This window comes from Dipodomys merriami, unplaced genomic scaffold, assembly GCF_024711535.1.
Source record: "Dipodomys merriami isolate MVZ:Mamm:240054 unplaced genomic scaffold, mDipMer1.0.p SCAF_604, whole genome shotgun sequence".
Classification (NCBI taxonomy): domain Eukaryota; kingdom Metazoa; phylum Chordata; class Mammalia; order Rodentia; family Heteromyidae; genus Dipodomys; species Dipodomys merriami.
Window position 1 is genome coordinate 59,690 of NW_027206185.1, and position 24,928 is coordinate 84,617.

The 24,928-nt window shown below is 36.2% G+C and overlaps 1 protein-coding gene across 2 annotated transcripts in view; it reads left to right on the forward strand.

Annotated features, from left to right (window-relative positions):
- Window positions 1–14,440, forward strand: part of LOC138814727 (spermatogenesis-associated protein 6) — a 63,244-nt gene extending 48,804 nt beyond the window's left edge. For both annotated transcript variants that reach the window (XM_070003849.1, XM_070003850.1), the window contains 7 exons: window positions 1,675–1,968; window positions 2,586–2,673; window positions 3,906–3,946; window positions 5,321–5,505; window positions 8,150–8,246; window positions 11,925–12,016; window positions 14,192–14,440. In XM_070003849.1, coding sequence (XP_069859950.1) covers window positions 1,675–1,968; window positions 2,586–2,673; window positions 3,906–3,946; window positions 5,321–5,505; window positions 8,150–8,246; window positions 11,925–12,016; window positions 14,192–14,372 — 978 coding nt within the window. In that variant the 3' untranslated portion in view covers window positions 14,373–14,440. The remainder of the gene's footprint in view (window positions 1–1,674; window positions 1,969–2,585; window positions 2,674–3,905; window positions 3,947–5,320; window positions 5,506–8,149; window positions 8,247–11,924; window positions 12,017–14,191) is intronic.
- Window positions 14,441–24,928: the final 10,488 nt, after the last annotated feature.

Consider the following 24,928-nt stretch of genomic DNA (forward strand, 5'->3'; position numbering starts at 1 on the left):
TTTTTTTAGAGGGGGGTGAATTGCGAATCTAGCAAAGGAAGTAGGATTGATAATTTTTAAAAGGATTAAAAGTTAGAAAGACATTTAAAGTTTTTGAACGACATTTTCAACTGTCCGTTTTTCCTAATTGAAAAGCTTCTTATAATTCCAATACATGAAGAAATCTTAAATTATTTACATATAATCCAACTCATAAGGCATTTATAGGAAAGAGTATATTTGGAGGGGGGAACTATTAATACAAAAATTAGAGCTCTTAAATTGATTTTCCTTCTCATTTTGCCTAAGATAAGATACTAAGTTGTTCAGGCTACTCTTCAACTTTAGGCTCCCAACTGGGTGGGACTACAGGCATGTTCCCTATCACACTCAGCTCAAATTTGTTTTTTCATCTTAAAATCTTTAGACTGGTAACCAGATAGTTGTTAAAGTTTATAACATGACTTTTACCCATTTTTGTTTTTTATAAAAATATGGGTCCAAGCTGGGTATCAGTAGCTCACACCTGTAATCCTAGCTACTCAGGAGGCTGAAATCTGAGGATCACAGTTCCAAGCCAGCCAGCCGCAGAAAAGCCTTGAGAGACATGACTTTTTTTTTTTTTTTTGTCGGTTGTGGGGCCTGAATTCTGGGCCTGGGTGCTGTCCCTCAGCTCTTCAGCTCTAGGCTAGCGCTATACCAATTGAGCCATAGCACCACTTCCAGATTTTTTTGTCTGCTTATGTGGTGCTGAGGAATCGAAGCCAGGGCCTCATGCATGCAAGGCAAGCACTCTACCACCGAGCCAACTTCCCAGCCCTGAGAGACATGACTTTTATTCATCTTCATGAACTGTACAACTTGTGGGGGGCTTGGGGGGGAGGAAAAGTGGGAGAGAAATGAGGGAGGGGGGGTAACAATGTTCGACAATAAATGTACTCACTGCCTTATGTATTATGTAACTGTAACCCCTCTTAACAATAAAGTTAAATTAAAAAATAAAATAAAACATTGGTCCAAGCCAGGCACCAATGGCTCACACCTGTAATCCTAGCTACTCAGGAGGCTGAGGTCTGAGGATCATGGTTCAAAGCCAGCAGGGACAGAAAAGTCTGAGCCTCTTATCTCCAATAAACTACTCAACAAAAGCTGGAAGTGATGCTGTGGCTCAAGAGGTGGAGCCCTCGCCTTCATCACAAAGGGACTCGGGGACACGCCCAGTCTCTGAGTTCAAGCCCCAGAACTGGCAAAAAAAAAAAAAAAAAAAAAAAAAAACCCACCCAAAAACCCTGTGGGTTCATGGGTTCAGATATAAAATGGTTGTCATTTAGTTGAAAATTTATAGCATGTAGAGAACCTTATAATTCTACTCATATAACTTACTATGTAATTAATTTAATTAAAATGTGTATCACCAAAGTTTACATTAATTTTTCCATATAATTAAGTTTATTGGACTTCTATTTTTATTAAGCCCTTTAAGACTTAAGAAGGAAGTTTGCTACTATAAACTGTATTCACTACCACTTACTATACAAGGAGTTGTCTAGGAGCACACAAATTTGACCTCCCCCAAGAATCAGCAGACAGGAGGGACTGGCATAGTTGGCTTTTGATAGCTTTGTATTTTTCTCTACCTGTAGGATGCCTTGAAAATGCTTTCTACCTAAGTTAATTTTTATTTTTTATGTTTAGGATAAATTTGTTTACCATTCAACTCCAGTTGAAAAATCACATGGCAGACTGCAAAGCAGAACATCAAGATCACAAAAGAAAAAATCCAAGTCACCTGATAGAAATAAGTATTGCATAAATGCAAAAAGCTACGAACAGCCTACAATTTCTTCAAAATCTCACTCTCCATCTCCCTACACAAAAAGACGCATGTGTGAGCTATCTGAAGACACCAGGCGGCGCCTGGCCCATTTAAATCTGGGACCATATGAATTCAAAAAAGAAACAGATAAGCCTCCATTTGTGATTAGACATGTAGGTGCTCACTTAAACATTTCCATTTCAAATGGATTGTCTTTTCTGCCATTAAATTTTTTCCAAAGTGACTTTCAACTTTTAGTTTATATAGTTTTCTTTCTTGAATTGTTAACCAGCAATCTAAAATAGAAAATTAACTTGAAAGTTTAAAAAATATGGAAGAGATCAAGCTCCATTATGAATCCTCTTAAGAACCCATTTCCTTTCTTATACAATGGACATAAAACAAAATTCTAAAAGTTGATCTAGGTTTTAATGGACATTAATATTAAAATGTCAAAGTAGGATTTTATAAACAGCCAAGTTTTCTTGATGAAAAGGGAGTCCCACACCATTCCAACTCTTTAGGGAGTTTTTAAAATTTAAAAATGTTTTTTTTCCCCTGGTGGCAGTAGAGTTGAACCCAAGGTATCGTTCATTCTGGGCAAGTGTTCTAATTCTGAGCTCTAAACCAGTCCTGTTTCATTCAGTGGATATAGAATGGTATCTAATTGTGGTTTTGATTTACTTTGTTTAGTAACTAGTATATATACCTTAGTAGTTTTCCCGGAACTAGGATATTGGGACTGCGAACAGTTAAACTCTTTTTGCTTCCAAAATTCTGTTTCCCTTAGGTTGATCCTCCAAGTCCCAGGGCTGATGCTGTGTTTGGATCTTCTGGCAGAGACTGTGAAAGAGATGGATGGGCCAGAATGCACAATGGTAAACTAGAAGTTATCTTCATTATTTTGTCTCAACTGCAGCCAGGGCCTCAACATGGCACTGATCAAATGAAAACAATCTTTGCTGCATTATTAACAACATGGTGTGAAGTGTAGCTTTTTACAGCTTATTTAGGATACCCACATAGGTGCTTTCTTAATTCCCCCTAGCTTCTCAGGAGGCTAACATCTGAGGATCATGGTCCAAAGCCAGCCTGTGAGAATCTTATCTCTAAGAAAAAGCTGGAATGCACTGCAGCTGAAGTGGTAAGGGTGTTAGGCTTCAGCAAAGGAATCTCGGGGGCAGCATCCAGGCCCTGAGTTCAAGCCCAGGACCAGCTAAGAAAAAAGATTCCTGCTACAAACCATACTGTTCTTTGAGATTCATAGTAAATTTTAACATAATACCTTCTATTCAAAAAACTTGATTTTGTTTCTAGACATCTTCTAAACTTGCCTAAGGAACATCTTTCTCACTTTACCACATTAGGGAAACACTAGTGAGAAGAGCTTTGGGTTAGGGTTTGGGACATATATTTAGACATATACTTGAATCCTGTCTTTACCACTTATTTATAAACTTGGCATCCTTGAAAAAGCCATTTTGACTACTGTGATAATTAGTTTATTAATTAATGAATAATGGAAATATTACCATATAAAATACCTTTGCACATAATCAGTAAACATAAACTTTCCATATAATTATAAAATGCTTATATTTCAAAAAAAGACATGTTGCAAGGGTTTAACCTCTATGAATGTATTTTTATCTTTAACTTTTAACATAAGTAGTAATAGTACAAATAATTCTTATATGCTTTTCACACTTGAAAGACATTACTATAGACTGAATTGTATCATATAAATATATGTTGAAACCTTAACCCCAAACTGATATGTTGAAAATGGGGCCTTTAGTGATTAGATTTATATGCACTGTGGTGGGCTTAAATGCCCTTGTAAGAAAAGACTAGAGAACTCCTATTCTCTATTCCTCCCTCCCCCCCACTCCCTTTCTCCCTTCCTTCACCCTCTCTTCCTGCCGCTTTCTCCCACTTTCCCACTGTGTTTTCTTGTATGTGTGTTGCTATCTCTCCATGATACATGAGGAATTAGCTAGAAGGCAGCTCTCTATAAGCCAGGAATAGCAATTTCACCAGTGATAGTAACATCAAAGGTAAAAACAAATACTCTCCTTTATGTTATATTTATATTTTATTTCTTTTTCAGACCATTCCCATGTTGGCTGTTGTCGTGCCAAGGATTATAAGGTTTGTCAAATGAATGACAGAAACATAATTGTCCTAGATTTTAGACAATAGCATAAATAGATTTCTCATATACAACTACACGAGGATTATCATATTTATTTAGTAAAAAATACAAAAATAATTGTCACATCATGGAATGTCATTATTTTGGCTGTTATGTCAAGTGGATCAAAATAGTCAGTCCTTTAACAAAATGTTTTCGAACAAGTCTTTTGTGGATTTGATTATTCATTTGAATTAATTATTCAGTGTTTGTGTTCGTATAAGAGAAAGAAGAGAGGTTAATTTTAACTCACAGTATTGTTTTGTTTTTTATTTACTTTTTATCTCAGTATTATAAATTAAAGAGCAGTGTCATATTTCAATGGGTTCTAGCCTTGAAAAAGATATAACAATGCTACTAAATCCTACCTAGATATTGGTATTTGCCCAGACTTTGTTTGAGGTATGCTCTCTTCTTTATAAGCAATGATAGAAATACCACACTGACTGAGGATTTCTGATTAAAAACTTGAAAAGCTCAGGTAATTTTCCTGATTCAATGTTATATAGTGTGTTTTAATACATCCATACATGTATTATACATACACACACTACATTTTCTGTGTACATTCATATATTGATGTATGCCAAAGCTGATTTCATAGCTTGCTGTTTTGTGGAAGGTGCTGCAATAAAGGTTATATAGAATATATATGTTATAACTCTCAGTATCTTTCAAACTTATCTCCAGAAAGGGTATAGCTGGATTGTAGGGTAGCTGTATTTTTAGTGTTTAGAAGAACCCCATACTGTTTTCCACGGTGGCTTTACAGTCCCAACAACAGTGTGTAAGGATTCCTTTACTTCCACATCTTCTATTGAGAGTCTTGATGGTGAGGAAGAAACTCAATATATTTTACTTTGCATTTCCTTAGTAGCTAAAGATAATGAACATTTTTCCATGTATTGTCCATTTGTACTTCTTTTCAGAAGCGTCTCCAGGTCATTTGTCAATTTAACTGGAGTGCTTATTGGTTTGTCCATAACTTCTTTGATACCCTTACTTATTCTTGATTAGTCCACCATCAAATGAATAGCTGGCAAAGCAGTACTTTCATTGTGCTTGACCATGATAGGTATATGCTTTAAGTCTGTCTCTCCTTGCCTGAGAAAGTAATTCTTCTATCTTTCTGTATTTGTCCATTCCCAGAACAAATGAAATGAAGCTTAAGTAGGCTATCATTTACTTTATGAATATGTGTTCTTTTTTTATATATACCCACCTTTATGCCAACCCTATTCAAAAACCTTTTGCATACATAGGAGATATGTAGATACACATCTATGTAAATAGATCTAGATATAGAAACATATATACATATTTTTAAACAGGTTATCAGGACACCCCATGGAAGAGACTTCGATGACTCTTTAGAAAGGTGTGAAGACTATTTGGGCTCCAGGCCATGTATGAAGCCCCAGCATTCAACGAGGACCTTACTAGTCCACTCAGCGCCCTCATCAGTGCCAAAGCATTGCCCAAGCCCCATGTTAAATCGAGCTTCTCTTAGGGAAAGGTAATGGGTAGTCTGTTTTGACACTAATCCTTTGAATAGTCTAATAGAAACAGAAAACATCTGCCTGTTCAACAGTTATTTCTTTTTCTATTTCTTTTTTTTTTGGAGGATATGGGGCTTGAACTCTGGGCATAGGCACTGTCCCTGAGCTCTTTAACTCAAGGTGAACACTTTGCCACTTGAGCTACTTCCAGTTTTCTGGTGTTTTGTTAATCCAAGCCAGACACTTGGAAAATTTGGATATAAATGAAATAATCTCTCTTCATATAAGTTTTTCAAAAGCAAAGTAGGAAATTCCTTGCCTCATCACAGTAACATAGAAAAGGTTATTTTAAATTGTACATAGGAATTGAAGAACTGAAATTTTCATTTTTTCCCCACTTTTTACAAGCTGAAAATTTAGCATATTTGCATGGTATACAAAATCTAGAGTTAGCCATTAAATCCTATAGTATATTAAGGTCATTGGACATAATTAATAATGAATATATGAAAAGTACAGCTCAAAACTGGTAACTTGAACAAGAGTATGTTTGGCTGCTATATTGAAGGCACCCTTTTACAAACAGATGATTTCATCTATTTACCTTCAACATATATGAGACATATTAGCCATCCAAAGTTCAAAAGAAACTGGTTGAGTGCTGGTAGCTCATGCACGTAATCCTAATTACTCAGAAGGCTGAGATCTGAGGATCCAAGTTTGAAGCCAATCCAGACAGGAAAATTTGTGAGACTATTATCTCTACTAAAACTACCAAAAACTGTGGAAGTGGAGCTATGGTTCAAGTGGTAAGTGCTGACCTTGAGGGACAGTTCCTAGGCCCTGTGTTCGAGTCCCAGGATTGGTACCTTTTCCCTTTCCTCCCACAACTCCCCTTTCTCCTGTTTTCCCACCCCTCTCTCCACTGCCATAAAAAAAAAAATGAGAGCTTTCTTGCTGAAGTCTGGTATTCCCTGATTTTGAATCAGGGAATGGCTTTTGTTGATCAGGTCCTTTCCAATTATAAAACCATCACAATACTACAGTGGTAGCCTCAATTTTATTCTTTATCCTCAATTTTAGTCTCGCTACATGTTCACAATTTCATTCCATGTTTGGCTTCTGCCTTTTTCAGTTTGAGAAAGCTTTGTTGAAGTTATGATCTAGCTAAAATCAGCCAATCTCTTTATATTTCAATGCTGGGGATAACTCACAATATCACATTTATACCATATTTTTATGCACACTTTTTTTTACTAGAATAAAATGGGTGCTTTTAATGATAAACAGAAAAACAACGTCGTTGTTTTTAAAATAAAAGAATATAATGGCAATGTAGTTTGGAACTCATTTAAATATATCTAAAATTCTATTGATATATTCTCAGGCACACACATTTTTTTATTTTCACTACAGTAAAACATCTGTGTGCATCTTCATAAAATGATCTAGATTTGGTGTATTATAAAATATATCTTTAATACATTACTTAAATACAACAAACATTTTGTTTTTCAATCCTTAGTACCTCATCTTTAAATACAAAACATTCTCTAATTTTTTTCCCAAGGTAATTGGTAGTATATTTGCAGGGTGTTTATATATAACCTCTGGAATCAATAAACAATTTAAACTGACACAAATATATATTTTATATACCAGGCAAAATTGTAACTTTTGCCTAGAAGCAATATGGCAAACATAACCATAAGAGTTTATCTAAATTAGAAGTAATTTACTTAATTTCAATGAATATTTATGCAGATAAACTCTTTTAGTAGTAAAATGATAACTCCTTAATCATGTCTATTAATAAACAAAATTTTAAGAAACATTTATCAATAGACATAAGCAATTGAATATTATAGTGAAGGTGCTTTCTTGAGCCTTTTAAAAATACAGTTAGCATACCACAAAATTACTTTAGTTTTGTTTCAGAATTCTATTTCTTTGAAGAATAAATATTAATATTTTATGAATTGAAATATATCAGACTTCACAACTCTTAAGAAACATTGGCACACCTAATTAGCTCATATACTTTTTGCATCATGCTTAGTTTTTATCTTTATAAATCAATTTAATGAGTGATAAACATTCCTTATACCACAGCACAGACTAGTGGATTCTATAATAATATTGAAGAGTTCCACTTGGAGCTGCATAGGTAGATCCCTTATTTCCAAGATTTGTTTTTTTTTTTGTTGTTTTTTAAATTATTTATTTTTTAATTTTAATTTTTTTATTGTAAAAATACTGTACAGAGGGGTTACAATTACATGGGCATTACATTTCTTATCAAGCATCGTAGCCTCCTTTGTTTCCCCTTCCCATCCCTTCCCATCCTCCCCCCACCCCCCCACTCAATCCTCCTGCCCCCCCCACCAATTTCCAAGATTTGTTTACAGAGATTATAAACAACAGTCTCCCATTGTATTTGCATAGATGCAGTTGAACTTCCTTTCACATATGCAGGAGACTATTCTAAAGTGAATGCTTCTATGCTTCTATCTTTAAATTTATTATAAAGAACTAATCATTAAATCACACAAGGGTAAGACAAAAATCACACAAGGGTAAGAAAAAAAAATCACATGTCTCTGAAATTTGGGAATAATATGTTTCCCTCTAATATAAATTTCTTGTTTTTAATGCCTACAGATTCCATTCTGATTGGTGTTCACCAAACTGTGATGAGATCCACGACCGGGTAAAAGATGTCTTGAAATCACATCAAGCTCATCAAAGGCATTTATATGTTAGTTTCTAAACTTTTCTTTTGAAAGCTTTCTATAATTAGGATAAGAAAATTACCTGAAGATCAAATCATAAGCCAGAGATCCCTGGTGACAGACTGAGAATTCTAACTTTAGGATAAGACTACAATTCTCAAAATCCTTATACCTAGTGAAAGTGAGCTAGTGATTGGGCTGGTGTGGAAGGCTGTCTTTGGTCAAGAAAGATTCTTTTCTTTTCCTTGTATAAAGGCCTTACTCTTGGGGCTTGAAAACAAGGAATAGTCAGTTATGGCTCAGAAAGTCTCCTGTTATAGTCTCTGAGTTGGAGTTTATGGAGAGGGAGAAAGTCTGACAAGAAACCTGCAGAGAGCTTCAAGTGTTGAGGAGCATGAGTGCAGTGGTCAGAGGTCTGCCCTCCATGATGAATAGTGAAGCTAAATGTCTGAGGGTTTCAGGAGAAACAGTGCTGAACAGGTGGCTGGCATAATTCAGCCTCTAGATCCTGCATTCTGGCCACACATGTTGGCTTCAGGTTAATCTGAAATACCTGACTTCAGACTCTGAATTATATGATCTCCATAGCTTCCTAACCCCATGGAGACATGAAGTGCTAGGCAGGGTCTAAGCACTCTGTAGCCTCCTCCAGCTGTACGAAACTCCAGGTAATTTTCCTCATTCTGATTACTGCTGGAATTCAAGCCAAAGTGTCCTAAACATGAGTGACCCTTAGTCCAGTACCTCCAACCCCTGCTATAACACTATACTGCTAGAACACTGAGAATGTTTTAACTGAAAGACCGATTAAAATTTCCAAGAACTTGGTCTCTGTTGTACAATGCAGAAACAAAAAAAAGCTGAAAAAACAAAGCAACATTATTCTACCCAAACTCAAGAAATGCAAAACACTAAGGATAGTGAAGTAGATGAAATCTTAAAGTAAAAAAATTATATAAAGATGATTAATAAAAATAGGTATCTGAATTAACTCTACAAGAATGGAAAGAGCTAAATGAAATTAAGATACTGTATAAAATGAAAATATAGAAATTCTGTAAACAAATGAAGTTCTGGAAATGAAAAGTTCAAAAACAGATGAAAAAACTGAGTTGAGAAAAAGAGAAACTTGGTTCAAAGTCTGCCTGAACAGAAAAATTGATCTCAATCCATAGCTGAGCAGAGCAGCACACACCTATCACATCTTAAACTACATGAGAAGGTCACAAAGTAGCATAAACCTGTGATCCTAATCTCCTCCCCCACCCCAAAGTGACAGATCCATTGTACAGGCCATTCCTTGAACTGAGAAAAACAAGGCTGGTGGTGTGGCTCAGTCTTAACATAGCAAGTGCAAGGCCCTGACTTCAAATCTTTAGTACCACCTGTGTGTGTTTATAATATTATTATATATTATATTATATATATTATATTTATATGGCTGAAAGTCTCTCCAGTGGATTGTATCAAATTTAAAACATTAAGTTTTATGACAGGATGTATTAGGACATTTAGATGAAAATAGAGATAATCTGAACATGCAAAATCTGAGCCATTATTAAAAGACAAAACATACAAATCATGGATGTAGAAGATGGAGAAGAGATGTATAAACCAAAAGCATAGAAAATATGTTCAAGTAACAGCAGAAAACTTCCTAAATCTTGGGAAAGAGATGGTCATTTAGATATAGAAGGTCATTTAGGATTCCAAAAAGGCAAGACCAGAAAATAACTTGAAAGGCATGTTAAAAGATTAGGTATAAAGAAAAAGGAAAGAGTATTGAAAGCTGTTAAGTCTTGTCAAGTCACAGAATTAATATTTTGAAACTATTTATATCTAAAATAATCTACAGATTCAAAGAAATCTTCATAAAATCTGTCATCTTTACATAAATAAAATCCCAAAATTCATATGTAACCTCAAAATACTCAAAGAAACATTTGCACATCAAAAGATAGGAAGGAGAAACAAAGGAGGAGGCAACAATGCTTGATAAGAAATGTACTCATTATCTTGCCCATATACTTATAGCCCATCTGTATTTTCACAATTAAAAAAAGTAAAACGTAATCTATAAAATGATTGAAAATATTTGCCAGAAATTCAGCAGGGAAAGGATTAATATCCAGAATGTATAAGAAGCTCTAAAATTTAACCATTTAAAAATGGAGAGGAGACGGGTGGCTATAATCAAAGTACTTTGTATGTGTGTATGAAAATAGAGTGAGACCAACTAAAAAGGAAGGCAACATGCGGGGCAGAGGGAATGGATTTGATCAAAGAGTGGATTTGATCAAAGTAGATTATATGCAGTGAAATCCCTTTATACAATTAAGATACATTAATAAAAATTATTCAATTAAAAAGTTCTCAAGAGTATAAGTAACACGGACTGAGGAATTTGTCACAGATAAGAGGAGATTAGGAGAAATGTAGACTAAATACAACATGTTCTGAAAAGTAAATTTTTGGAAAGAGTAGAAAATAAAATTGTGAACTAACATAATGTTAGTTACCCATGTTAATGTATCATCTATAAGATGTAACATTAAGAAAAGATCTGCACAGGAGCGCTCTCCATATCCCATATTTAAATATGTATTCCAAAGTGAAAACTTCAGAACACTATTGAGTTCTTTGTTTTAGCTCATCATGTGTTTAACCTAGTTTTACTGTGATTTCAGGTCCTTGCTGGCATGGTATACATTACTTACCATCTCAGGCAAGAATACATAAAGCATTCTCCTGTCTTACAGAGGCTTTCAACTTAGCCATTGTTGGCTCTCTGCAGTTGCAGACATTCTATGTGAATCTTAGTTTTTTAATGTTAATATATATATAGTCTACTGTAAAGATACTGTACTGTACAGAGGGGTTACAGTTGCATGAGAAGATAGAGTCCATTTCCTCTCGAGCATTGTTACATCCTCCTTTATAGTTTCCCTACCATCTCTTTCCTCCCCACCTCCACACCTCCTCCCTTGCCTCTCCCACTCTCTCACCCCCAATCTTGATGGAAGCTAGCTCAATTTGCACCCATCATGTACCACTGGAGTCTGACCTCTTAGATCTTTAATTTTTCTGCCTAGTATCATGAGACTGCCAGAACCTTGCTGCTTTGGACCTGTGGTTGAACAAAGCACTGATATTCTTGACATTTGTTCTGTGCTCTCAGCATCTACAAGGAAAAAGCCAGCTATAGACCATTAGCTCTCCTCTTGAGGTTATCTCCTCTTAGGAATGTCAACACCACTAATATTGTCTAAGCAGACTTCTGATGCTTTTACTAACAGGAATCCTGTTTCTTACAACCTTGTATATGTCTAGTAGAAGTTTAAACATGTTGCCCACCAAGGAAGGAATGCAATGTGTCTTCATGTCAACTGACTTGCCTTATTGCATGTTACCTTGTGATGAACAAACCTAAGTTATTGCCTTTGTAGTTATAAGTACATGTTTGAATCCACATAATTTAACACATCTTGACATGGTATGATTTTCATTCATGTGTTGATGAAGAAGTGTATATAATGAAATTATAGTTTTATTCAAAGGGATAATTCTCAATCTTTTTACTTCCTAAGAAATTTCCTAAGTATTTAACACAATTTCCTAAAATGAAGAATATTTCCCAAAGAAGCAGAAGCATCATGTCAAAAGCAATGAGAAAATGAATGGCCTATGTCTTTTAAATTTTTCAGGATGAGCGAGACCCAGAGAAAGATGAAGAACTGGAACTGAAAAGAGGTCTTTTATACAGAGACTCTGCCTACGACAGTGACCCTGAGTATAGGTATGTGTTTGGGTAACTGTGTAATGACCTTCCCCACCACCGACACAAAAATCACTAGCGAGACGTTTTTACTGACAAGTTTGTCAATATTATTTGTCAATATGTAAGAAAATTCTTTTCTAGCTCAAATTTCAGGATGTTAGTGTAATATTTTTGCATGATTATACTAGCAAATTCCATTTTGAAAACTGTCACTAGCCATAAAGTTCAGACTTAAAACAACAAATCATGAGTCAAAGCTTCCCTGAATCCTTGCTGCTATACCACTGATTATTATTACCTTCCTGAGATTCCTGAGGAACAGATACAAGAATTCCAAATAATGGAACATAGAATGCATTATATTCTCCCAACGTTTCAACACTAGCACGGGGCACTGGCACTCTGCCTCTTGACTCACACCTCCAGTTCCAGTTTCTTACTGGGTACTTGAAAATGAGTCTCACCTATGATTATGTAGGGGCATCTTCCTTTACTACATGCCCAAGAGCATAAATGTGAGTGTGATGTCCTTTTCAAAAGTTGTTCTACCTGCTCAGTTGGTAGAGCACTTGCTTAGCATGTGTGAAGTCCTGGGATGGTCCCAATCACTACAAACAACAGATAAACAAACAAAAACCAAAGTTGTAGGCATTGCAGATGGATTTGAAGGAGAAAATCCAAAGAGAAAGAGGAAAGTTCAGAAAGCACACATCTTACAGGAGATTGTTTTTAATTTTTATTGTTCTTTCTCAAAGCTTTATTTATCATCCTGCTTTTAAGTACTTAACCTATATAGTTAATTCTGACTGGGAAGTGAGGAGTAGAAATAGGGTTTATACTGGAAAGGCTCTGATTTTCAAATTTTTGACTACCTCATTACCTGAGTTACATTCTGCATTCTACTCCTGTCCCCATGTATTCTGAGAGCTAAAAGTCTTCATTGAAGAATTGCCATGGATGATTATAATACAGGTAGTATGAGGACCACATTTTGAAAAGCACTGCTCCTTAGTTAAAGTTTGCTATAAACTACAACATTGATTCTTTTTCCAGTTCACCAAGCAATGTTAATGACTGAGCCTTTGGATCCCTTAGGTCTCTATAATAAGAGTAAAGCAGAGTACCAGAAAAGTTCTGTTTGCACTTTTTAGTAATTATAACCCTTGCTTTTTCTTTTTTTTTTTTTTTTTTTTTTTTTTTTTTTTTTTTTTTTGTCGGTCGTGGGGCTTGAACTCTGGGCTTGGGCGCTGTCCCTCAGCTCTTCAGCTCAAGGCGAGCGCTCTACCACTTGAGCTACAGCGCCACTTCCGGTTTTCTGGTGGTTTTATTGGAGATAGGAGTCTCACGGTTTCTCCTGCCCGGGCTGGCTTTGAACCGCGATCCTCAGATCTCAGCCTCCTGAGTAGCTAGGATTACAGGCGTGAGCCACCAGCGCCCGGCTACCCTTGCTTTTTCTTGTGTGCATACTTGGATGAATAGGATGGTTTGTCAGTCCTTCAGAAAACCTCTTTCTAAAAGTTCTTTTTAATACATTAGCTGCAAAAGCTGCTAAAATCAGTACATTATTTTAGTTTTATCCTTAATTCCTATGATATACAGGCAAAGATGTCACTTTCATGTTTTTTCAAAGCTGAGAGAACTCAAAGAAATTACCCCTTTGAGAGCCTTGAGGTTCCCATCAGTGGAAGTCCAAGCAGGAAAACTGGACATTATCAATTTCAGAATTGTGGGTTTGTCTGTCCTGAGCTATTTTGATCAAGGCTAGCATTCTACCACTTGAGCCACAGCCCCACTTCTGCCTTTTTGGGGGTACTTAATTGGAGATTTAGGTGGTTAATTGGAAAGTCTCATGGACTTCTTGACTGGGCTGGCTTTGAAATTTGATCCTCAAATCTCAGTCTCCTGAGTAGCTAAGATTACAGGTGTGAGCCATTAGTGCCCCATTAGAAATGTGGGTTTTGACAAAAGACCTATAACAAATTGAGAAGCATTCGGCTAGAAACACCCAGAACAATGGGAGTCTATGGCAACCTGCTGCTTCCATCCCTTAGTCCAACAGCTCCATAGCACAAAAATTTTACTAGTAGACAGTCATATTGAAAGACCATTTAGTTTCCATCTCACCATATGCTGCTAAATAATAATCTCTCTCCCTTTGTAAGTGTGCTAATCATTTCTTGCCCTTTTCCATAGCTCGTTTCAGCGGCCACGTGGCAATCTCCATTTAGATGACAGCGAGTACTGGTCCAACAGGGCAGCTTCTTACAAGGGAAAATCCCACCGACCCATGTTTGAGAACAGCATGGACAAGATGTACAGGAACTTATACAAAAAGGCCTGTAGCTCCGTTTCTCATACACAAGAAAGCTTCTGAGACCGCCCACCATAAACTGTATGAGTGTCCATGTTAGCCTCTTAATGAAAAATTTCATGTGATCAAAATCTGTACTCCTTTCTTTAAAAACAGGTGGTTCACTGAGTAGTTAGACTTGAATCAAGTACATACTTTCGGTAGTAAATTAGCTTAGGCAAGCCTTGTTATGACAGAAGATTGTGCTGTGTCTAGATGTCACACCTCGGCAGCACATCCCAGCTTTGCAGTCTTTGGCAAGGATTCTCCACAGCCTGCATCTGACACCACCAGCTACTGATAAGAGACAAATCCTCTCCAGAAATGTTCTGCCTTTATCACCTTGTAATTTTCCTTTCATCTGCTGGGCTGATTATCTTGTATGGGAAAGAATTAATATGAACTCACCTTTCTAGATAATATGCAAAAGGACATACTCTATAGAAATGAATCTCACAAGTTGAAACCCTGTTTAATACTATTCACTTTTCTTTCTCAGAAAAGCAATTTTTATATTGTTAGCCCATAAAAATAGCTTTCTTTTTCAAGGTCATCTAATCACTCACTCCTCCTTCTCTGGAAGGACGGCTAAGTTATTCTAAATATCTAACCATTAGCTATGAAAAGCAATGGCCATATATGATCCAAAATATGAATAAATAATTCTTCTTCATAGATTTTCATGCAAACAAAATTGGAAACTAATCCTTGCTAGTAAGTGAGCAGAAACTCAAAAAGAATGAAGAATTTTATTGAAATTTTCCCTCATTGGCATTTTCATAGTTATGCCCCAAGCCAATAGCACTCTCACTTTAAAGGACACTTGGAAGGATTTGCTGGTGCTTGCTTACCTGTAGGATCATTGTTTGAGGTCACCCAGGCAAAGCTAATGAAAGACAGTCTCAAAAACAAAGTAGAGCATGATGGAACTTGACCATAATTCTACCTGTTCAGGAGGTAGAGATGGAAGAAGCACAGTTTGAGGCCAGCCAGGGAAAATGTAGTCCAAGACTTACCTTCCAAACACACACACACACACACACACACACACACACACACACACACACACATACACACACACATACACACAGCAAAAACTACTGGAAATTTATCTCAAGTGGAACACACACACACACACACACACACACACACACACACACACACACACACACACACACACACACACACACACACACACACACACACACAGAAGAGAGAGAGAGAGAGAGCAAAAACTACTGGAAATTTATCTCAAGTGGACTATACCTAGCCTGAAAATACCTTGACCCAAGTTCAAATACCAATACTAGCCCCTAAAGAATAATAATCAAAACCCAACAACATTTTTTAAAGAGGACCTTTGGAACCACAAAGAATAAAATAACATAGCAAGGTGCTTTTTAAGAGGCACTCAAAAATCTTTTGGCTGGTTAAAAAATTAGGTACTCATCCTTGACCCCAACAAACACCTTTTAAGCAAGAGACACATGGAAAGTATCAGAAACTCTAATGAATTTATGAAAAGGGAATCTCAAGCTTAGAGTTCTCTTTAAAATGTTTTCTCATTGACTCCATTATTCCACAGTTATGATTTCAAAAAACAAAAGAGCATTACTTACACTTTATTGCAATGAAATTGGAATGTGACACTAGTTGGCTTTTATGTTGAGAAAAAAATTGAGAAGAAAATATATGCATATATATTGTTAGATCAAAAAATGATATCAGAGATAGAAGCTCTAGGAGTCATAGGCTTTACTTTTAATTTAGTCTCTTGAAATTCATGATTAGTCTCTTGAACTTCATGGTCTTTACTTTTCCCAGATATCAAATGAAGAAAATGAAGTAAAACAAATTGAGTTCTATGAACCAGAACCACAGTGATATGATTGTTGTAGGAATATAAATGTCACTTTTATTTGATGATACCAGAGTTTGAACTCAGGGCCTTATGTTCAGTTAGCCATTCAGCTGTTGATCTACCACTTAAGCCATGCCTCCAGCCATATTTTTTACTGGCTACTTTGGAGATGGAGTCTTAGACTTTTCTACCAGACTGACTTAAAACTGAGTTCTTCTGGATCTCAGCCTCCTTTAGTGGCTAGGATTATAAGCATGAGCCCACTGGTGCTCAACTAGATGTAATTATTTTTTATTGGTCATATAAGTAAGGAAAGGAGGTATACTATTAATGTTGGAGCAATGCTTATAAGCTAGCATTGTCCAGCAAATTAGGACATAGGGTCCCCATAGTCATCGGACTAGCTTATGCAAGAAGCTGTAGGAAATCACAGTACTGTAGTGACTGGTGATTCACTTAGTAGCTACTTGTGAGTCTTGAGATTTCTGCCAGGCCAGCCCAGGCCAAAAGGTCAAGAAACATCCCTTCTGAAAGTGAGCTAGGAAGCCTAACCATAAACCTTTGCAAGAAGCAAAATGTCATCCCAAAAATAGCCAAAAAAAACTACAAAACCCAGGGCTGCATGTATGGCTCAGCATTAAGAGCATCTACCTGGCAAGCATTAAGACCCCAACGTGTAGACCCTAGCCCCACCTAAACAACAATGAAGAAAAAGGGAAAAATAAATCATGGTATAAACATTTGCTACTATTTAGTAGTCTGGCACTAATCTTAAATATTTATTGCAATAACCCAGAATTTTCTAACCTACATAGACCATGTAACAGTATTTGTAATTGTAGCCTCCACTCCTGGTTGCTCTAGTTCCCCCCAAAACACCGACTGACAAAAGCAATACCCCATGAGTACTGAGTTAACCTCTGATGTAGGTATGTGCTAATGTTTTGTACCATAAGCTTTTGAAGGTCAACATTGAGTAGACACATTAAGGGACATCAGTATGTTTTGCTGTGGTTAAAAAGTTTTTTGCATTTAGAATTTGCTGTTAGGTGCAAAGAACAAATAATATGTCCTACCACAGAAACTCTCCATTGCTCCTATGTCTCCATGAGCTATGGCAAGAGCTCAAAAGGTAGCACTCAAAACTTGAGGAACGTATATCCTGAAGATCCGTTAGCATCTCTGTGCAGAAGGGCAAAAATTCACAGACATGTAGCATCTTGGATAAATGTCTGATTATTTTTCATTCCACAGGGGAAGGTCAGGTTTTGCCATTGCTGTGAGTAGTTATGCTTGTATTGTCTTGAAAAAAGTAAAAATTTAAGATGGAAACAGAAGGGAAAAGATGTTTATCTCCTCATCCTTATGCTGCATTCCCTATCAATCTGGTAATAGTATTGGACTAAATATGAAAATTGGGTAGGCTTTTCATGTATTTTCTTTTCTAAAATCATAAAATTTAGGCAAAATACTGTTAAATTCAACAAAGCAATAAATATATGCCGTTATACTGAAGGTCTTATTTGTGTCTGTTTACATAACCTTATCATTGATTTTTCTTGGAACTTGGTTTTCTCACATATAAATGATCTTTTTTTTACATTCCAGTATTTTTATAATAGTTGATTAGAGTAGATGATCAGGAAGTCATTAATCTGACTTCAAACATTAAACTCAATGAAAAAAATCAGGAACAAATAGTTCTCATTATATCTCATTATTGAGACCCCTTAAAAGTATAGAGTTAATTCTTTTAGTATATCCATCACATCAAAACATATCATGGACCCCACAAATGAGTGTTTCTGGAAAGCACTTATCAACTTAGTCTCTGCCTATTCTGGAATTCCAAATAATTGAAATTACTCACTATGTGACCTATTTTATTTAGCATAATGTTTTCAAGGTCCATCTTCTATGGTTCAATAATTTATTACTTTTTAATAATAATCTGTTGTACAACTGTACCACTTACTGTTTATCCATTTAGTTGATGAACAGAGCCTCAAAGTCACCACCCTGGCTGTTATGACTCCCCATGGGACTGTGTTAACACCTTCATGGACCCCCGTCTAGGCTTCCTGCTTCCTTCTAGTTCCATTGTGAACACCCTGATACTGGTTTTCAGTGTAGTCTCTACATGGATGCCTGCAACTGGTTGCCCTGACCCCATCACTTGTCCTAGTTTTATGCAGTTTGTATGCCTGTGACCAACTCTCATGGCTATGTACACCATGCACAAATATATAGTCACTGAATCAGAACTGGATCCGTACATAAGGAAATAAAGGTGTGGTCTGATGGCTTCATGGGTAAACGATACCAAATAGCCAAAGAATAAATAATACCAACTCTTCTCAAACTTAGAAAAGGAAGACTCTCAAAATCATTTTATAAAACTAGCATCATCCTGATTCCACATTCAAAGAGTACATGAAAATTTTATTCAAATTTCTAATGAGGAAAAATACAGAAATTCTTGGGACAATATGTTATCGAGTGACTTCAACAGCACTTTAAAGGATTATACACCACAGCCAAGTAATATTTATCCCTGGGATTCAGTCTGTGATAGTTTAATATACAAAAATCAATGTGATACCATAGTTAAAGGATGAAATACAAAACGAAATACAAAACCATAGGATCTCAATAGATGTAAAAAACTCATTTGTCAATATTAACCTTTCATGATAAAATATATATATAAAGTATATACAGAAGCTATTCAACACAGCGAAGGTCAAGCCTGAAAGCCTCACAGCAAACATCTGTGCTGACTGCTTACGTTACTCTCTCAAAATATTTGGACTCTACAAGCATGATTGATTGGCTCGTTTTTATTTTTTATTTTTTTGTGGTGGTAGAGAAAAACTGTCTAGCTCATGAGTATGATATGTAAAAACAATGCAATTCAAAGGCACACCCCTAAAAGGACACCAAATCTCCTGCTAGGCCCACCTCTTTTCAATAGATCTGAGAATCCTTGAACTATATGTATACAGATTTTGTGGGGAAACAAGACACAAACTATTGCATCATCAATGGGAAAATATGGAAAACATTTCCTCTAAGATGTAAAACAAGGCAAGAGGCCCACTTCCTCCACTGGGAATCATATTGAGAAGAAAATATTTGCCAACTATTTCCATAATGGTTAGTACCCTCAATATAAAAGGAACTCTGGCAAAGAACATGGAATATACACTCCTCAAAAGAAATCAAGTAACCAGTAAAGATATGAAAAGATGCTCAACATCTTTTGCATTTTTAATGCAAACTAAAAATATCACTTCACACATTTTAGCATGGCTAATATCAAAAATAATGAACCAGGTTATTCAGGAGCCTGAGATCTCAGGATCAGTGTTCAAAGCCAGCCCATTGCAGAAGAGTTTGTGAGACACTTATTTCTAATTGGAACACTCAGGAACAATGCCCAGTACTAGAATAACAACAACCACCAAAACCCCTGAGGAAACAGCATGAGAAAAAGTAGCCTTTATATACTACGTAAATCAGTTTAAAAGTTTCTAAAAAAAAAAAAAAATAGAATTACCGCGTGTTCTCGTGCTCTTACCTTGGGATATATATCCAAAGAATTTGAAATTAGGATTGCAAAAAGATACCTGCAGGGTCTGGGAAGGGGCTCAGTGGTGCCTCACATGCATGAGGTCCTGGGTTCAATTCCTCAGCACCACATAAGCAGAAAAAGCTGGAAGTGGTACTGTGGCTCAAGTGGTAGAGTGCTAGCCTTGAGCTGAAGAGCTGAGGGACAGTGCCCAGGCCCAGAGTTCAAGCCCCATGAACGACCAAAAAAATACCTGCACTCCTAGGTTCATTGTAGCAAAATTCACAGTATTAAAGATAAACTGACAGCCAGGATAAGGGAAATGAATCAGTTTGAAAGTTTCTAAAAAAAATTAAAAATAGAATTACCATCTGTTCTCATGTTCCTACCTTGGGATATATATCCAAAGAATTTGAAATCAGGATCACAAAAAGATACCTACACTCCTGGGTTCATTGTAGCAATATTCACAGTACTAAAGATAAAACTGACTGCTGGGATAAGGGAAATGTGGTATATCTGTACAATAACATACTACTCAGTATTTGTGATCACATTTGTGATCACATCAATGGAGCTGGAGGACATTATGTTAAAAACAGCAAGACTTAGAAAAATGCTTTATGATCTCACATGAGAATCCATAGTGGTCAGATTCACAGAAGAGAGTAGGGTGGTGGTTGCCAGGGAATAGAGGGAGAAGGAAATGAGCTCAGATTGGTCAAATAGTGCCCTTTTACCTATGTAATGAAAAATACCTAGAAATCAAATATTGATCATTAATGAACTATATTGTACTTTATATTTGCTGAGAGGGTAAATCTTAAATCTTCTCAACACACCCAAATGTTAACTCCAATTGACGATTGTTAGCTTGATTGACAGGATCATTTTGTACAGTGTGTGCCTATATAAAAGAACATCAAGTTGTGAGTCAAATATATGCAATTATATATTTCAATTATATCTCAGTAAAGTTGTTTTTAAAAAGACAAGTGAATTTTGCTGTATTTGTAGATGACTTTCATATATATCATTTCCCCTCATTTTATAGAAAAGTTTTAGGATAAAATGAAAAATATATGTGGATGGTCTCTAACATATATTAGGCACAATTACACTTAAAACCTGCCTTCATAGATGATTTGGGATATGGAAACTGTAGTCTAAAAAGTGTTCCATCTGGCCTTATAGTAATATTGTTGCTTCTAGCTTTGAATAGACCTGCATTTCCTGGTCTAAATTCATCACTTCTGTGTGTGTGTTAGCCTTCATGAACATGTCTTCTGACCTGGAAAGGAGAAGGTATTTTCACAGGGTTGTAAGTAATGAGTCAATATACATGCAGCCCCTAGTATAAGGTTTGATTCTCAATAGAGTTTAGTTATGATTAAAATTCCAAGTTATTTTTATACTTTTTTATTGTAAAAAATACTGTACAGAGGGGTTACAGTTACATGAGCAAGGTAATGAGTACATTTCCTATCAAGCATTGTTATCTCCTCCTTTGGTTTTCCCCTTCCATCCCTTCCCTCCCACCTCCACAACTACATTCCCCCCACCCCCGCCCAATTGTAAAGTTTGTTTTTCAGCATTGTGCATCTCACTGTTACAATGGGTCAACCTGTGTCCCTATTTAAGCATTTGTTTTTTCCTTTCCCCTCCCCAAATTAGAGAAGTGTATATACAAGATGCAGGGCACCAACATCAAATACAGTGAAAACAGGTTATATTGTGGGGGAGGAACAAAGAAACAAAAAAAAATCACATGGTACATTATAAATACGTTAGGAACAATAACAAGAAAGAAAAAAACCACTTGTGTCCCTATCTTGGGGTTCATTTCACTTAACATCATCTTATCTGGTCATATGTACATAGCTTTTGGCCTTTTCTGCTTGTCCCAGACATAAACTCATTATTGCAAATAAGGGAAACCATGGGACCTATATTTCTTTGGGCCTGGCTTATTTCACTTAATATAATTGTTTTTCCAAATCTTCTCAGTTCCTAACAAATGAGGCTGTCATTCTTTCTGATAGAGGCAGAAAGAATATATCACATTTTCTTGACCCATTCATCTACTGAGAGTTGTCTGGGTTGGTTCCATATCTTAGCTATGGTAAATAATACTGTAATAAACATCATTGTGCTGGTAGCGTTAGTGTGGTCTTGTTTGTGATCATTTGGGTGAATGCCCAAAAGTGGGATTGCTGGGTCATAGTGGAGCTCTATGTGGAGTCTTTTGAGGAACTTCCATACTGCTTTCCAAAGTGGCTGAACAAGTTTACACTCCCACCAACAATGCAGTAGTGTTCCCTTCTGGGTAAGGTGGAATCTCAATGCAAAATGATTTGCATTTATTTTATAGCTAGAGAGGTTGAGGATTTCTTTAGTAGAGCTAATACTTTGAAAGAGCTTAGTTTGAGAAGATGGATATGATGAGCTATGTAAATAAATGTAGAAAAATCTTTAAGAGGTGAGCCAAAATTTTTCAGTTTTTTTGGTATGATCATTTAAATTTACTTGTTAATTTATGTAGATTGTATAATACAATGGAGCAGTATGTAGTGGGGCTTGAATCTGTACTATGATGATACCTGGAGATCTTGAAACTCCATTCCATTATCTATAAAATGGAATAATATCTGCCTAGGATAGTTGCTGTAAAGAGTATTTGTGGTGGGGCTGGGAAGATGGCTCAGTGGTAGAGCGCTTGCCTTGCATGCATGAGGCCCTGGGTTCAATTCCTCAGCACCACATAAGCAGAAAAAGCCGGAAGTGGAGCTGACTCTCAAGTGGTAGAGTGCTAGCCTTGAGCTGAAGAGCTGAGGGTCAGTGTCCAGGCCCAGAATTCAGGCCCCACGACCGACAAAAAAAAAAAAAAAAAAGTATTTGTGGTAAAAGATGCAAAGTGATTGGTATTGTACCTGAGAAAAAGTAGATGCTTATAAAATTAAGTTCTTATTTTCCCGTTAATAATTTTCACTGTTGTATGCCAAATTTACACAGACATTAACAGCTACCTCACCATTATTTCTGTTGATAAGCATTCCGTTAATTTTGTGTACCTTGTATATACTGTATTTTAGTAGAAAGATTGGTTCTATGTAGATTTTTACAATTGAAGCTAAACTAAATTTGAAGGTATGTTCTGTTAAGACCAGTTTGAACTCTAAGAAGTTCATTTTGTCTTTTGTTTAGCACAATTACATTTTATAAAATTAATGATATCCCTCATTTGGAAAGTGTTGGAGAAAGAAGTTAGACTTAATTACCCTGGTTAAGCTGAAGTGATCCAAGATCATCTCTAGATGAATGTTTCCACAACTCAGAGGAAGTGAAGTGGTGTGTCTGAGTGTGTGTGTACATACCTATAAGCATTATATTTGAGCTATTATATCTTACTACATATGAATTACCACTGCCCAGAGAAGCAGCCTATTGGTAATACACATAGCTTGTGGAATCATACTGTTATATTCAAATCCTCATGGAACCACTTGGTTATGTGAACTTAAATAGACTGAATAACTCTTTGAATCTCAATTTGCGTATCTGTAAAATGAATATATTATCAATACCATGAGGTTATTCTGAAGATTCATGAGTGATGGCTAATTGTTCTTTTTTAATGCTCAGCACATGGAAAGAGCTCTGAGAAGTGGGGGGTCCTTGTTGCTCCTACATAGCTATTAAGCTCATCTAAAATAGTGTTTTGAAGTAATGGTTGACTATGGCTTTCTTCTTTCTATTTTAATACATTCTTCCATTAAATGGGAAGTTACCTTAAAGAGGAACCTACCACTCTACTCGACATGAGCATTTCCCTAATGGACAGTCCTCATCTTGCTCTTGCGTTCTTCTTTATGGCCTGCGTTGAATCACATGAGGTACATTCCTACAACTGTGATACATAGAGAACGTGATTTGGCATAGATGTGGAATAATCTGGAGAGGTTTTTTTAAAATTTTTATTTTTATTGTGAAAATACTGTACAGAGGGGTTACAATTACATGGGCAAGATAATGAGTACATTTCTTATCAAGCATTGTAGCCTCCTCCTTTGTTTCCCCTTCCCATCCCTTCTCAGCCTCCCCCCGCCCCCCACCCACCCAATCCTCCCCGCCCCCGCGCCAAAGTTGTAAAGTTTGTTTTCCACATGACAGCTTGTACTTCTCATTGTTGCAACGGGTCCACCTGTTTCCTTATTTAAACGACTTATTTTTCCCCTTCCCATCCACAAATTATACCTACATCAAATACAGTGAAAGCAGGGGTTATACTGTGGGGGAGAGACATACAAAGCAACAAAGAAATAATCGTATGCGTTAGAAACAAATGCATGAAAAAATACATATCTTAGTGTTCATTTTCCTAACATCACCTTATCTGACCTTTTCTGCTTGACTCATACATATACTAGATATTGCAAATAAGGGAAACCATGGGACCTATGTTTCTTTGGGCTTGGCTTACTTCACTTAATATAATTTTTTCCAAGTCTTTCTGGAGAGGTTTTTTATTGTTGATAATCTTTAATAAAAGTAGTCAAAATCAGTTCAGTTCCATTGGAAACTCACAGGGAATTTTTTTTTTTTTGCCAAAGGAAAGAAGAGAGTTTGGAAGTATTTTCAAGTGTGGATGTTGGGGGCATGGAAGAAATGGAACATTTTATTTGACTTCAAGCCTTAGAGAGGCTACTTGTGTTCAACTTTTATATAATTGCATGGAGTTTATATAGTCAACAGTTTTCAGGCAGTTTTACATATTTCATTGCATTGTGAAATAAGTAGGGGAAATATTATATTTTACGTTTCCTACAAATGAGAAATTTCAAGGTTGGGTTATGTGTCTCCTGTAAGTCCAATGGCAGGGGTATCAGAGACTGAAGTAGGAGTTAAGTTCAAATGTTCTTATTTTTCTCACATATACCCTATAGGCCTTCCTTTGACTATTATTCAATTTTCCTTAGGTATTGAATTTAATACTGGATTTTAAGAGATGACATTTGACTCTTAATGATTTATCCATTTCTTTAATGAGAAGGCTTGTTTCTATTATTCAGAACATTTTTATATGCTTGTGAGTAGCTCCAAATATTTGCTCACCTTCTGTTCATGATGATCCATTCACTTTCTTATAAA